Source organism: Camelus ferus, chromosome 8, assembly GCF_009834535.1.
Source record: "Camelus ferus isolate YT-003-E chromosome 8, BCGSAC_Cfer_1.0, whole genome shotgun sequence".
Classification (NCBI taxonomy): domain Eukaryota; kingdom Metazoa; phylum Chordata; class Mammalia; order Artiodactyla; family Camelidae; genus Camelus; species Camelus ferus.
Window position 1 is genome coordinate 68,014,062 of NC_045703.1, and position 10,714 is coordinate 68,024,775.

The 10,714-nt window shown below is 52.3% G+C and overlaps 1 protein-coding gene across 6 annotated transcripts in view; it reads right to left on the reverse strand.

Annotated features, from left to right (window-relative positions):
* AGPAT4 (1-acylglycerol-3-phosphate O-acyltransferase 4) overlaps nucleotides 1–10,714 on the reverse strand; it is a 106,893-nt gene that overhangs the window by 10,368 nt on the left and 85,811 nt on the right. For all 6 annotated transcript variants that reach the window (XM_032485304.1, XM_032485301.1, XM_032485303.1 and 3 more), the window contains 2 exons: nucleotides 1,401–1,562; nucleotides 769–922 (listed from right to left, as the gene is read on the reverse strand). In XM_032485304.1, the coding sequence (XP_032341195.1) occupies nucleotides 769–922; nucleotides 1,401–1,562 (316 nt within the window). The remainder of the gene's footprint in view (nucleotides 1–768; nucleotides 923–1,400; nucleotides 1,563–10,714) is intronic.

The following is a 10,714-nucleotide window of genomic DNA, read 5'->3' on the forward strand; positions in this document are numbered from 1 at the left end:
CGCCCGCATCACCCCACCCAAATCCCCAACACAGGCAGGCAGAGGGTGGAGCTGGGGGCCCAGAGACCACGTTTGGCAGCCTGGACTCTCCCTGCAGGATGTCAGCCTCGGCTGGCGCACAGCCAGCACCGGGGACATGTATGAGGCCCGTGGGCCCTGAGCTCCACCCACCCCACCGCCCTGGAGACGAGGGACAAGGGCAGTGGGCTTCAGGCCGCTGCAGGGCCGGAGAGTGAAGAGCACAGCGTTTCCAAACTGAAGAGACGAAGACAAAATACTGGAAGCAAGTTGTTTTTGTTGCTACTTGCTTCTCATTCTCACCTATGGTAACTTAGGGCTTCAGATTCAGGGCCAGCCGGACAGACAACAAGGTCACAGAGCTCATCGGCTGGAGGCAGCTTGGGCCAAGAGATGGGCAAGAAGTGTCAAACAAAGCAAAACAACAGAAACCTGGGCTAACCACAGCCCTGCAGTACCTGCGCCGAGCAGCAGAGGGCAGTGTTGGCTCAGCATGCATGTCAGCGTGTGTGTTTGTGGTGTCTGCGTGTACATGGTGTGTGTGCGCTCGTGCAGGCAGGGGCCACTCCTCCGATGCCGGGCGCCCAGACCCTGGCCAACTGGGTGTGACGTGCCAGCCTGTGTCCCTGGCTTCCCTCCAGCCTACTCGCCATGGTCAGCTGGGGGACCTGCCAGGGGAAAGGCTATTCCTGTGGGTCCTGGGGCTTGGCTTCCCTCCCCGCAGGGAGGGGGACACGGGGTCGTCCTTACCTACATTTCTCAAACTCCTCACGGTGACGGCGAAGCCCTTGGTGCGAGGCAGCAGGTGGTGCTTCAGGCTGGGCAGCCCCTTGGCCTGGGCCACCTGCATGCTGATCTGGTGCTTCTTCTCTGTGAACCGGGTGCCCTCACAGTGGATCAGGAACTGGAAGGGACAAGTGGCCGTCACACACGTCCCCATGGTCACTCAACACACCGAGGTCACTCACCCATCCCTGAGATCACACACACAGCCCTGAGGTCACTCACACATCCCAAGGCCACACACACATCCCGAGCTCACACACGCTGTCTCCTGTCATACACCGCAGTCACACACGGTCCCACAGAAGCCTTAGGAACTGAAAAAGAGCAGGATGTCCTGACAGTTGCATCCGCCCCTGGCTCTGGGCAGGACCTCCGGCTGCCCCACATCTACTGTGTTTAAGAGTCTATGAGCTCCGGAGAGAAAGGGTTCACATCTGAGGAGGCTTGGGAAGCAGAGGAGTGTGTGTGTGTGTGTGTGTGAGAGAGAGAGACAGGGACCTCTGCACCCATGGCTGGGAGGGAAGGCTGGGGCAGGGGCGCCCGGGGGCACCGGGCTGTGCAGGTGGGAGGCCAGGCCCGGATGGGGCCGCACTTACGAAGTACTTCTCAGGGTAATCCCGCAGGTGCAGCAGGCTCTTGGAGACAGTCTTGCGGTCTTGCTCCCACTTGCGCGTGCAGAAGACCATCTCGGTGAAGTACCACATCCAGCCGATGATGGGGACGTAGGCCAGCTCCTTCTTGGCCAGGACTTTGGAGCCCTGAAACAGAGGGGGACCCGGGGCATCCGTGAGCAGGGGCAGGGGCCTTTCCCCGTGGCTGCAGGAGATCTCACTAGAAGGAGTGAACACACACTCTAGGCCCAAGCAGGCAGTCCCCGGACTCAGGGGTCAGGGAGCCACTGACCTGGAGCTGCCACACTGGTCAGGTTGTGCCAACTCTGCTCCACAGGAGGGGGAGCCAGGGGGCTGGCTCTCCATGGGGAAGGCGGGTGTCCAGGCAGGCACCGGGAGCAGGTGGGACAGCCGAGGGTGGGGGGGAGGCTGTGTCATCCCCTATCAGCTCACACGGGCGCCCAGTGCATTTGCTCAGCCCATCATGCTATCACTGACCTCACTCAGCCCTCAGCCAACCTGCTGGCTCTGCAGGCGGGCGGACCAGACGCTACCCTCCTTAAAGACTGTAAGTGTGGCCCAGAGGATGGCCGGGAAGTGGCAAAGCGGAGAGGTAAACTCAGATCAGCAGATGTGCTGGGACCGCTCCACCCATCCCCTGGCCAGCTCGTCCCCACGGCTGCAAGCGGCTCAGGGCCCTGCCGGGCTGGGGAAGACCGGGAACCCAGGGGGCACAGGGGGCAGGGGACACACAGGAACAGCTTTTGATCTCCTGGATTGAGTCCTATTTTTCACCCCTAATTTTGGAACTGGCCAAGATGCTCCTTGAAATAGCCTTCATCCGTCAATGGCACAGAGGACGGTGGCAGTGACGTGGACAGGCGGGGGCCTTAGCTGTGCTCCTGGTGACAAGTGTCTGGTTACGCCTTTGCACCCACAAGGCCCGGAAGCGAGAAGAGAGACACTTCAGCCAGGCCCTGACTCGTCTCTCCCCTGTCACTCCCGCGACACCCAAGAAGCCACACCCCCCACCCACCCACAAAGACCAGAGGAAGGCGTGAACAGCCGCTGGCTCCCTTTACCCGAAGAAAACAACAAGCATCTTCCCCATGGGGAGAAGAAAAAGCATAGACAACCATTCAGGTGCAGCCTCTCCACGTTTTGATGGGTTTGGGTTTTGTTCCTCCCACATGCAAATTCCCTCAAAGAAAACCAAGCCATCAGTCTGGGGACCTGCCCTAGAGGACCCAGAGGCGAGACCCTGGAGGTCAGGGCGAGGTGAGCCCAGACCCCTGGGTGAGGGATGAGGCAGTCCCCAGACTCAGGGAGCCACTGACCTGGAGCTGCCACACTGGTCAGCAAGCGGTCAAGGTTGTGCCAGCTCTGCTCCGCAGGAGGGGGAGCCGTGTGCCAGGCACAGGGACACTACACAAATTCTATTGAATTTTCAACCAGTAAGAATAGGTACACCCATTTTACAGACGATCAAACCGAGGCTCAGAGATGTTAAGGAACTCACCCAGAATCACAGACCAACCGCTAGGGAAACTGAGAATTCAGGCCGGGTTGTTTGTTCAGAGGCTGAAGTCCAGGGTAAATGTTGGTGGACATATAAATGTTCATGAGCGTGTGGCCTGGGCTGGACATGGAGGGTCACCTGACCCATCAGCCATTGGCTCCTCTTCTTTCATTTACAGACTCGCTGTTTAGTTCCAAAGGCAACGTGTCCAGGCTCCGGGAGTGACCATGAGTGATGCTGGCCCAGCCCGGCTGCCCGCTGGACGCCTTAGCTGAGTGTGGACACATGACCCAGCTCTGGCCAAGGTGACTCAGAGGTCTGCTGTGGGCTGCTTATGTTCTGAGGATCCTGGGGAGATTTTGCTCCCTGAGGAAAAGGGAGACAGGCCGGAGGCCCCACTGGTTTCTGCCATCAGCACGGTTGCTGGGTGTGTCACGGTTTTGACTATTATGTTGCCACCGAGACCCCAGCCTAGAAATACTGAGGCCACCAGGGCTACTGTGCCACCTGGAGGAAGGCGTGTAGCCTGTGGAATCAGGGTTTCTGTTTTTTTTTTTTTAATTTACTTATTATTATTTTTTAATGGAAGTACTGGGGTTTAAAACAAGCACGCGCTCTACCACTGAGCTCTGCCCTCCCCCGCTGGAACCAGGGTTTCTGCACATCTCGAGCTCACGGGGGCCTCAAGAAATGCTGTGACAGTCAGTCATGTGACTGTGAATGCCTTTCCTATGCTCAGCTTTTCTTTTTCAACGTAGGGTTCAAGTCCTTAAAGGGTGGACTGATTCTTCTGACTCCTGCTTCTCATGCCATAAATGAGAAGGAAATGCCTGTCACTCAAAAGCACAAAAACAAACTGCCTTCGGATCACCACTCCCCCCAACAGGAGCCATTTAAAAGCCCACCCACTGTGCCCACGGGTGGCTTTCAGTCCGCGAGAGGCCCCTTGACCTCTCCTCGGCCCTCTTCCTCCATCAGCAGGGATGTTCTCATGTTCCCTCATGCCTGCGTCTCAGCCGCCTCCGTTCTCGCAGCCTTTAAGATGAAAATAAAACAGAAAATCTTCACCAAGGAACTGAACTTACTTTCTCGTTAGGCTAGGACTATTAAAAAAATTACATACTCCTGAACTCATTCCAAAAATAATTGGTGGCAATTTGAAGGAGTTATAAACGATCTGCTCGATAGACAAGAGTAGGCGCACACACTCCGAAGTCGGGCCCTTGGGTCCGGAAGGTGAGTGGTCCCGTGCAGGCGGCGTGGCTGTCTGCTGGGGAGAAGCCCTCTCGGGGGTATTTCCTATTCATGGGTCCATCCCATGGGACCCAAGCGGGTCTCAGTGGTTGGCCTTTGATGACCTGCTGTTAAAAAGAAATGGCAGTTTGGACAGTGCTGTGGGATGTAGGAGCAGGCGAAGGAGGTGACCCTAAGAGTCTATTGTCCATCACTGTCTCCTGGTCTTAGAGCACTGAAAGCCATTTCAGTGTCCCCCAGTGGAAGAGTTCTATGATTTACAGTGTATCCCATACATTGTACAAAGTATAGCCTGGGGCCAAATCTGCTTTGCCACCTGTTTTTATAAATAAAGCTTTATTGGAACACAGCAACTCTCTTTCGCATACACATTGCCCCCAGCTGCTTTCATGCTCCAACAGCTGCGCTGAAAAGCTGTCACCGAGGTTATATGGTCCATGAAGCCAAAAATATTTACTACCTGGACAATCACATCCAAAGTCTGTCAGCCTTTGATTTGGAGCCAGTAAAATTTGTTTTCTATGAATAGTTAATGGCTGGGGAAATGCTTTATATAATATTAATTTTTTTTTAAATGTGGTATCAAAGCTGAGTTTATAGTCTAATTCTGACTACACGGAAAACGGTAAAACAGAGGAAAGTAATGGTAGCTACAGCTGCGCAGTGAGAGTAGAAGTGCTTTTCAAGTTTTATTAGATTTTCCTATTTTTCTTTTGTTTTGCTTTTTTGAAATTTCCACCTCTGGGGAGTGATGGAAGTGTGAGCTATCTTGATTGTGGTGGTGGTTTCATTGGTGTGCACATCTGTCAGAATTCACCCCACTGTACATCTGAAGTGTGTGTAGTTTGCTGTGCAGGAATTGTGCCACAATAAAGGCGTTAAAAACCACGGAAATATTTTGCAGTGTCCTCTAACAGTGCCATCTTTAAGAAGCAATTGACATCAGCACATTTTCAACCATTTGCTTCTGGAACATGAGGTTCTGTATCAAAAACAGCCAATTTGTTTTTGATGAGCAAGAGGAGCACAGGGGGCATTTCTGCTTTGATGCTGAATTCACACGTCGTTCAGCCTTCAAATTCTGGATGTCACTGTCAGGCCTAGGCCTTCAGGTCGGCTGTGTTTCCCCGACGAGCCTCAGCAATCGTGGCTGTATGTGAGGAACGGTGTACTTACCTGCAAGTGTTGCTGTAAAGCTCTAGTAACAGATGGAAACAGATACAAGAGCTCCCAGAGGAGGACAGGGCACACAGGTGTACGATGACGTGGAGCCGCTGTTTTCACCACAGAGCAGGCACAGTGGCTGAACGTGCCGTTTAATTCACCCCGTGCTGCAGGATGCAGTAGTGACAAGAGCTGTGCTCCTGACAGCGTCCCCTGACAGGCACTGTGCTGGATTTACAGGAGTCACACATTTATGGCCACGAGACCAGAAACTTACTACTCAAATATGCTTACAGGAAGCTTAATATGCTGTCAACGTCATGACTCCCCCAGGCCAGGCAACGCGCTCCATGGTGGATGGTTATGCCTTTAAGAGACAATGTATGAGAAAACATACCAGTTTCATTGATTCTAGATTTATTTTGAAGGTACCTCTGAGGGGATTTACTGATGAGTTAGATTTATCAGCAGAGCCATCTAGGTACAAGCGTATCTAGAAAATAAAAAATGTTCCCAGGCAGCGCGGAGTGATCAATCCGCAACTGCAAGGGGCTGAAATGTGCTACCCGGCCACCTCCTAGTGGCCGCAGGGAGTCACTGTCAGCACATCACACCCTGCAGTTACAGCTTATGCGTGTGCGTGTGTGTGTATGTGCGTGTGAGAGAGGGAGGGAGGCACACTGAGAATTCTTACCATAGCTGCCCAGTCAATCTAATTAAGCAGCCCATAATCACAGTCAGCACCACCCAGTTGCTCAGGGAAGCAGACAGCCCCACTGAATCCCAAAGTCAGCGCCTCCAGCAACTGGTCAGCCCCGCCTGGGCAGAGACAACATGGTGCTAGAAAGACCTGCTTTAGGGACGCGCTAAGACCCAGTGCCTTCCAACCTGAGATTATGTGGCTTTTGCCTCATTTCTCTTAGCTCCACAGCCTCTGTGGTTAAAAAAAAAAAAAAAAAAGAGCCAAATGAGCAGTATCAAGACTTTCTAATTCAGGTTTTTCTCCAACCTGGCCACCTGCCAATCGGTAAGATGAAAATGTTAAGTGTTGATGCTGGCTTCGTGGGATGATTGGAACCAGGGGGGCATCCTGTTCAGTCACTTTTCCATGATGCCCCTCCTCCTCTAACCACTCCATGGAGACCAGCGGAGAACACAGTTAGGGGCTGGGACGAGTCAGCAGGATGGTCCCCGGTCAAGGTGTCGTTTGCTTCTCTTCCTGGCTTCCTTCCTGCAGGTCTGCTGTCCTGATTACCAGCTAGTCACCTGTGTTTACTCAAGGTCATTTATTTCTACTAAATGCATAAAACACTTGAACGGGATATCTCAAGTGGAGCTCTGAAACAGGTAAGGAGGCTTCAATAGTAAACAGGCGAGCACATCCACACTCTAACCCTCTGAACTTTTCCCTGACTCTGAGCTAAAGACACGGTCCTAAATGTTCAAGATTTGTGGAGAGCAGCCAAGCTGTCCTGCCCATCACCACGCAGGAGCCAGTCAACCAACAGCTCAGCCTCTATCACGATGGTGACATGGGAGCTTTAACCTCAAAAACGGTCTGGCCGTCCAAAACCTCCTGGGTGCCAGGACTCTGCGGGTGCTGGGAACACAAAGACAGCTGTCATTGCCTGTGGCCTTAAGGTGCTCAGAGCCTAGTGGGAGAGAGGAACAGAAGTCTAGCAATTTCAGTGTTATTTCTCTGCAAATAAGTTGTTGAACAGACATGCTCCCCGGGAAAAGAAATGGGTGCAGGAAAGGAGATGAGACTAGAATATGTCTCTGAAATATAAGCCCCAGATCATAGTAAAATGCAGAGGATAAGACGAGCTCAAAGCAGTGACTTGTGTATGTGTGTGTGTGAGAGAGAGAGAGAGAGAAAAGATGAGAGACTCATCTGTGCAAACGAGGGTAACACTTATGTGGCCTAATTCAGCTTACACTGTATTCCTTTCCCCTGACTTCTCCCTTCTCTGATGCTAAGGAGGAAAACGCTGGGGACGCTAGACTACCAGAAAAATCTCAAAAGAGTCCTGTAGTGAAATGAACACTGTCCCACAATTAGTCACAGTTACAGGGGAAACGCATAAAACAAACGGGAACAAAAGCAGCCTGGGAGTTCACCTCCTGGAGACGGAAACAAACGTGTGTCTTTGGCCAAAGTCGAGCTCACAGCTCTTTGACTCTTCATAACATCTATCCCCCACTGACCCCAGGCCACGTGTCGCCTCTTACCAAGTCCCAAACTGCTCTTGGTTTGACGGGAGTGCAGACGTGGAGTGGGGAAGGAGAGATGTCCAGGGACAAACTAAGGGTTCTTAGGTGTAGACTAAGTCACACCGGACTCTGGTCCATGGGATCATTGTTCCAGGTAAAAGTGATGAGAGAGGAATTCCTGGCAGGATGCCCTGTCCCCCTTCCTGGGCACAGATCCTCACGGCCCTGCCTGGCCTCTGTTCTGAATAGCCAGCCTGAGAGTCCTTCCGGGTGGCCCTGGGACTGGGAGACAGAGCAGAAGGCCTTCCAGGGAGTGGGCAGAAGATGACGGGGCTATTTCCTCATGCCCAGTACCTTCTAGCCAGTGGGTGGTGAGGGAACAGCAGAAGAATGTGCAGGAACACGGGGGCACGGAGGGCCCTGAGCAGGTAGCAGAGGGCGTGACAGAGGCAGCAGTTAATGGGCGGGGCGATGGATGCCAGCTGGTTCCCGAGGGTTGTCTGAAGGGGAGGGAGGAAGCCAGCAGCGTCACTGTCCTGAGCACTCCTGACTGACAGCCCGTTAGTGTGATCCCACGCTGGCTTGTTAAAGACAAGCCAGAGGGTCTGTTCAGTAAAAAAGAGGACCTTGGGGCGTCTAACTTGGGCTACACTCTGAAAAGTGAAGTGCTCCTAACATGCCCGGGAATACACTCAGTTATGAACTCAAGGAGCATTTGCACTTCAGTGAGCCACCGACTCCTTTCCTTGCCAGTGGTTCTCCCAGCTACTGGGCCTCTAAGGCAGTCACCTTGTCCCCACCCTCCCGGGGTCCTTATCTGGGTCAGGCCAGATCCCAGCCCGCTTGGCCCAACTGGCGGACACTCAGAGGCAAACAGCTGCGGCCCCGCCCGCTCCCAGTGCCCCGCCGGTGCCTGGAGAGGAAGGTGGACAAGGCTGTGGATTAACTGTTAACCGATGAATGCGGGGAGCATGGGGAGGGGCAGACGAGTCTCCCCCAGACCTAGGGTGCTGGAACCCACCCACGCAGGGCTGACAAGACCCCGGCTGCAGGTGCAGCTGCTGGGAAGGAAAGCAACACAGCTCCACATGTAGAAACGTCTAATCTCTCTGGAGCCAAAGAGAGCCTGGCAGGTGCGTGTGAAGAAACCAGGATGAAGGCGGAGGCCACCCTACCTGTATTTCATAAAGGAGGTGGGAGATTTCAGCTGCATGGGATCTGACACCAGAAAAGGTGGGTAAATCCCACTCAGAGAACATTCCATCTCACCTCCACTCTCCACACCTTACCCTACTTTTCACAAGAAAACGTTCAATGAAGGGAAACGAATGAGGGTCAAGGAACTGGTATTATCGCACGCCTACTTTGTCTTGGGCACTTGACGGAGTATTTTACTTAAATTCATTAAACCCTCAAACAGCATGAAATAAGAAAGGTTAACCCAGGTTCAGAAAAGTCGGATAAGATCACAGAGCTGGGAAATACAGGAGCCGGGAGGCTGCAGGTCCACATGTGGTGGTTTTTGTCTCCACATCTCTCTGTCTCCTGCCACCTTCGTCAGAGAACCATTCTGGGGTAAGTTGAGGGAAAACGAATACCTGTTCCGGACACCTGAGCACAAACGGCACAGATTCATCTTCCAGGGCACCCGCTTTTTTGCTTAGTTTTACATGTCTGAAGACAAAGCACAGGAAAGCTACAGTTTTGGGGAACGTGACAACTGACGGAGGTTTATAGTAAATAACGTTCGTGTAGCTTTTCTCAACAAATCGGCACTGGCGTTCTTCCTTCAGAAGACTGAGTTAGAAAGGTGCTTCTTTTGTAAGCAAACTTTAAGAAATGTTGGTTTTGGGGTCTTGCACAGAAAGAACCATGTGTAGTGTTACTGACCAGCAGTGTCCTGGAGAAATTAAATCGGAACATTGACAGTTTGAGTTTAGTTCTTGTTTCAGCTCCAAATGATTTTCTTGGGTTTTATGACATCTTCTTTCTGATTTGGGTTAGTAAGTAAGTCCAAAATCACCCCAGTGACATTGAGGGGGCAGCTGGTGAGAGAGGCTGTGTGGACCGGCTGATGATTGGCCGAGGCCAAACGGGAAAGAATTGGTCTGCAGAGCCCAGGGCCACGGAACTGGCTGCATCTTCACTGAGTGATCACCTCACTCACAATCTCCCTTCAGGCACCTCTGTCTTTCACCTCATAATGATCCCTTCCCCTGTATCTCTCATCTCCTAAATCCATCTCCGCTCTTCAAAGGCCTCAGCCCAGTGTCATTCATCAGCTTCTGGGGAATTTCTGTCCCTGGGGCAGCAGTCAGTGTGCTGGCAGCATCAAAATGTTACCATACCAGCTGTTAAAATACCAAAATCCTGCCCCACAGGGTTGCAAACAGAGCTGCCCCAAATGCTCAGAGTCGCCTCTGTACCTCTCACCTTCATCGGGGCCCCAGCTCCTCCCCTGGACCTCCGGGGATTCTCCAGGGGCCCCCTGACAGAGGAGCCTCAAAGACCATCACCAGAGCCCTTGGCACCTGGCCCGGGCCAGGCAGCGCCAGCTCCAAGGAAACCAGGGCCTTGAGAACAGGCCCCCGACGACCACATGAGGCAAAAGCTTATAAAAGATTGAAATCCCCTCCTTTTTTCCTTTTTAAATGAATCCCATCACTTTCTCCTCAAATGCGATTTCACATTTAATAATCCTATCCTCAAGAATTTCTCGGGGGGGAGGGTATACGCAGCTCAGTGGTAGGGCACGTGCTTAGCAAGCATGAGGTGCTGGGCTCAGCTCCCCAGCACCTCCGTTAAGAAACAAGTACATTAGATAAATGAATCTAATTACCCCCCTCCAAAAAGTTGAAATAAAATGTCAAAAAAAAAAAAAAAGAATTTCTGCAAATTTCACTTGCTTCAATTTTAACTCGCTTTCTCTTGGGCTGTTACGAGCAAAGACGAAAAAAATGCCCGGAAAAGAACCTTCCTTGTATCCTTTCTCTAAAAGTAACCTCCTCAGACTCCAGAAGGCTCTCAACACCAATGTGTTACTTAAAGAAAGACATAAATCATGTGAGTTTTTTTTTGAAGGTCAATGAAGACAAAAGGTACTGCTGAACATTTCATGTAACAAGAGGCTGTTTTGTCCCTTTCAAGG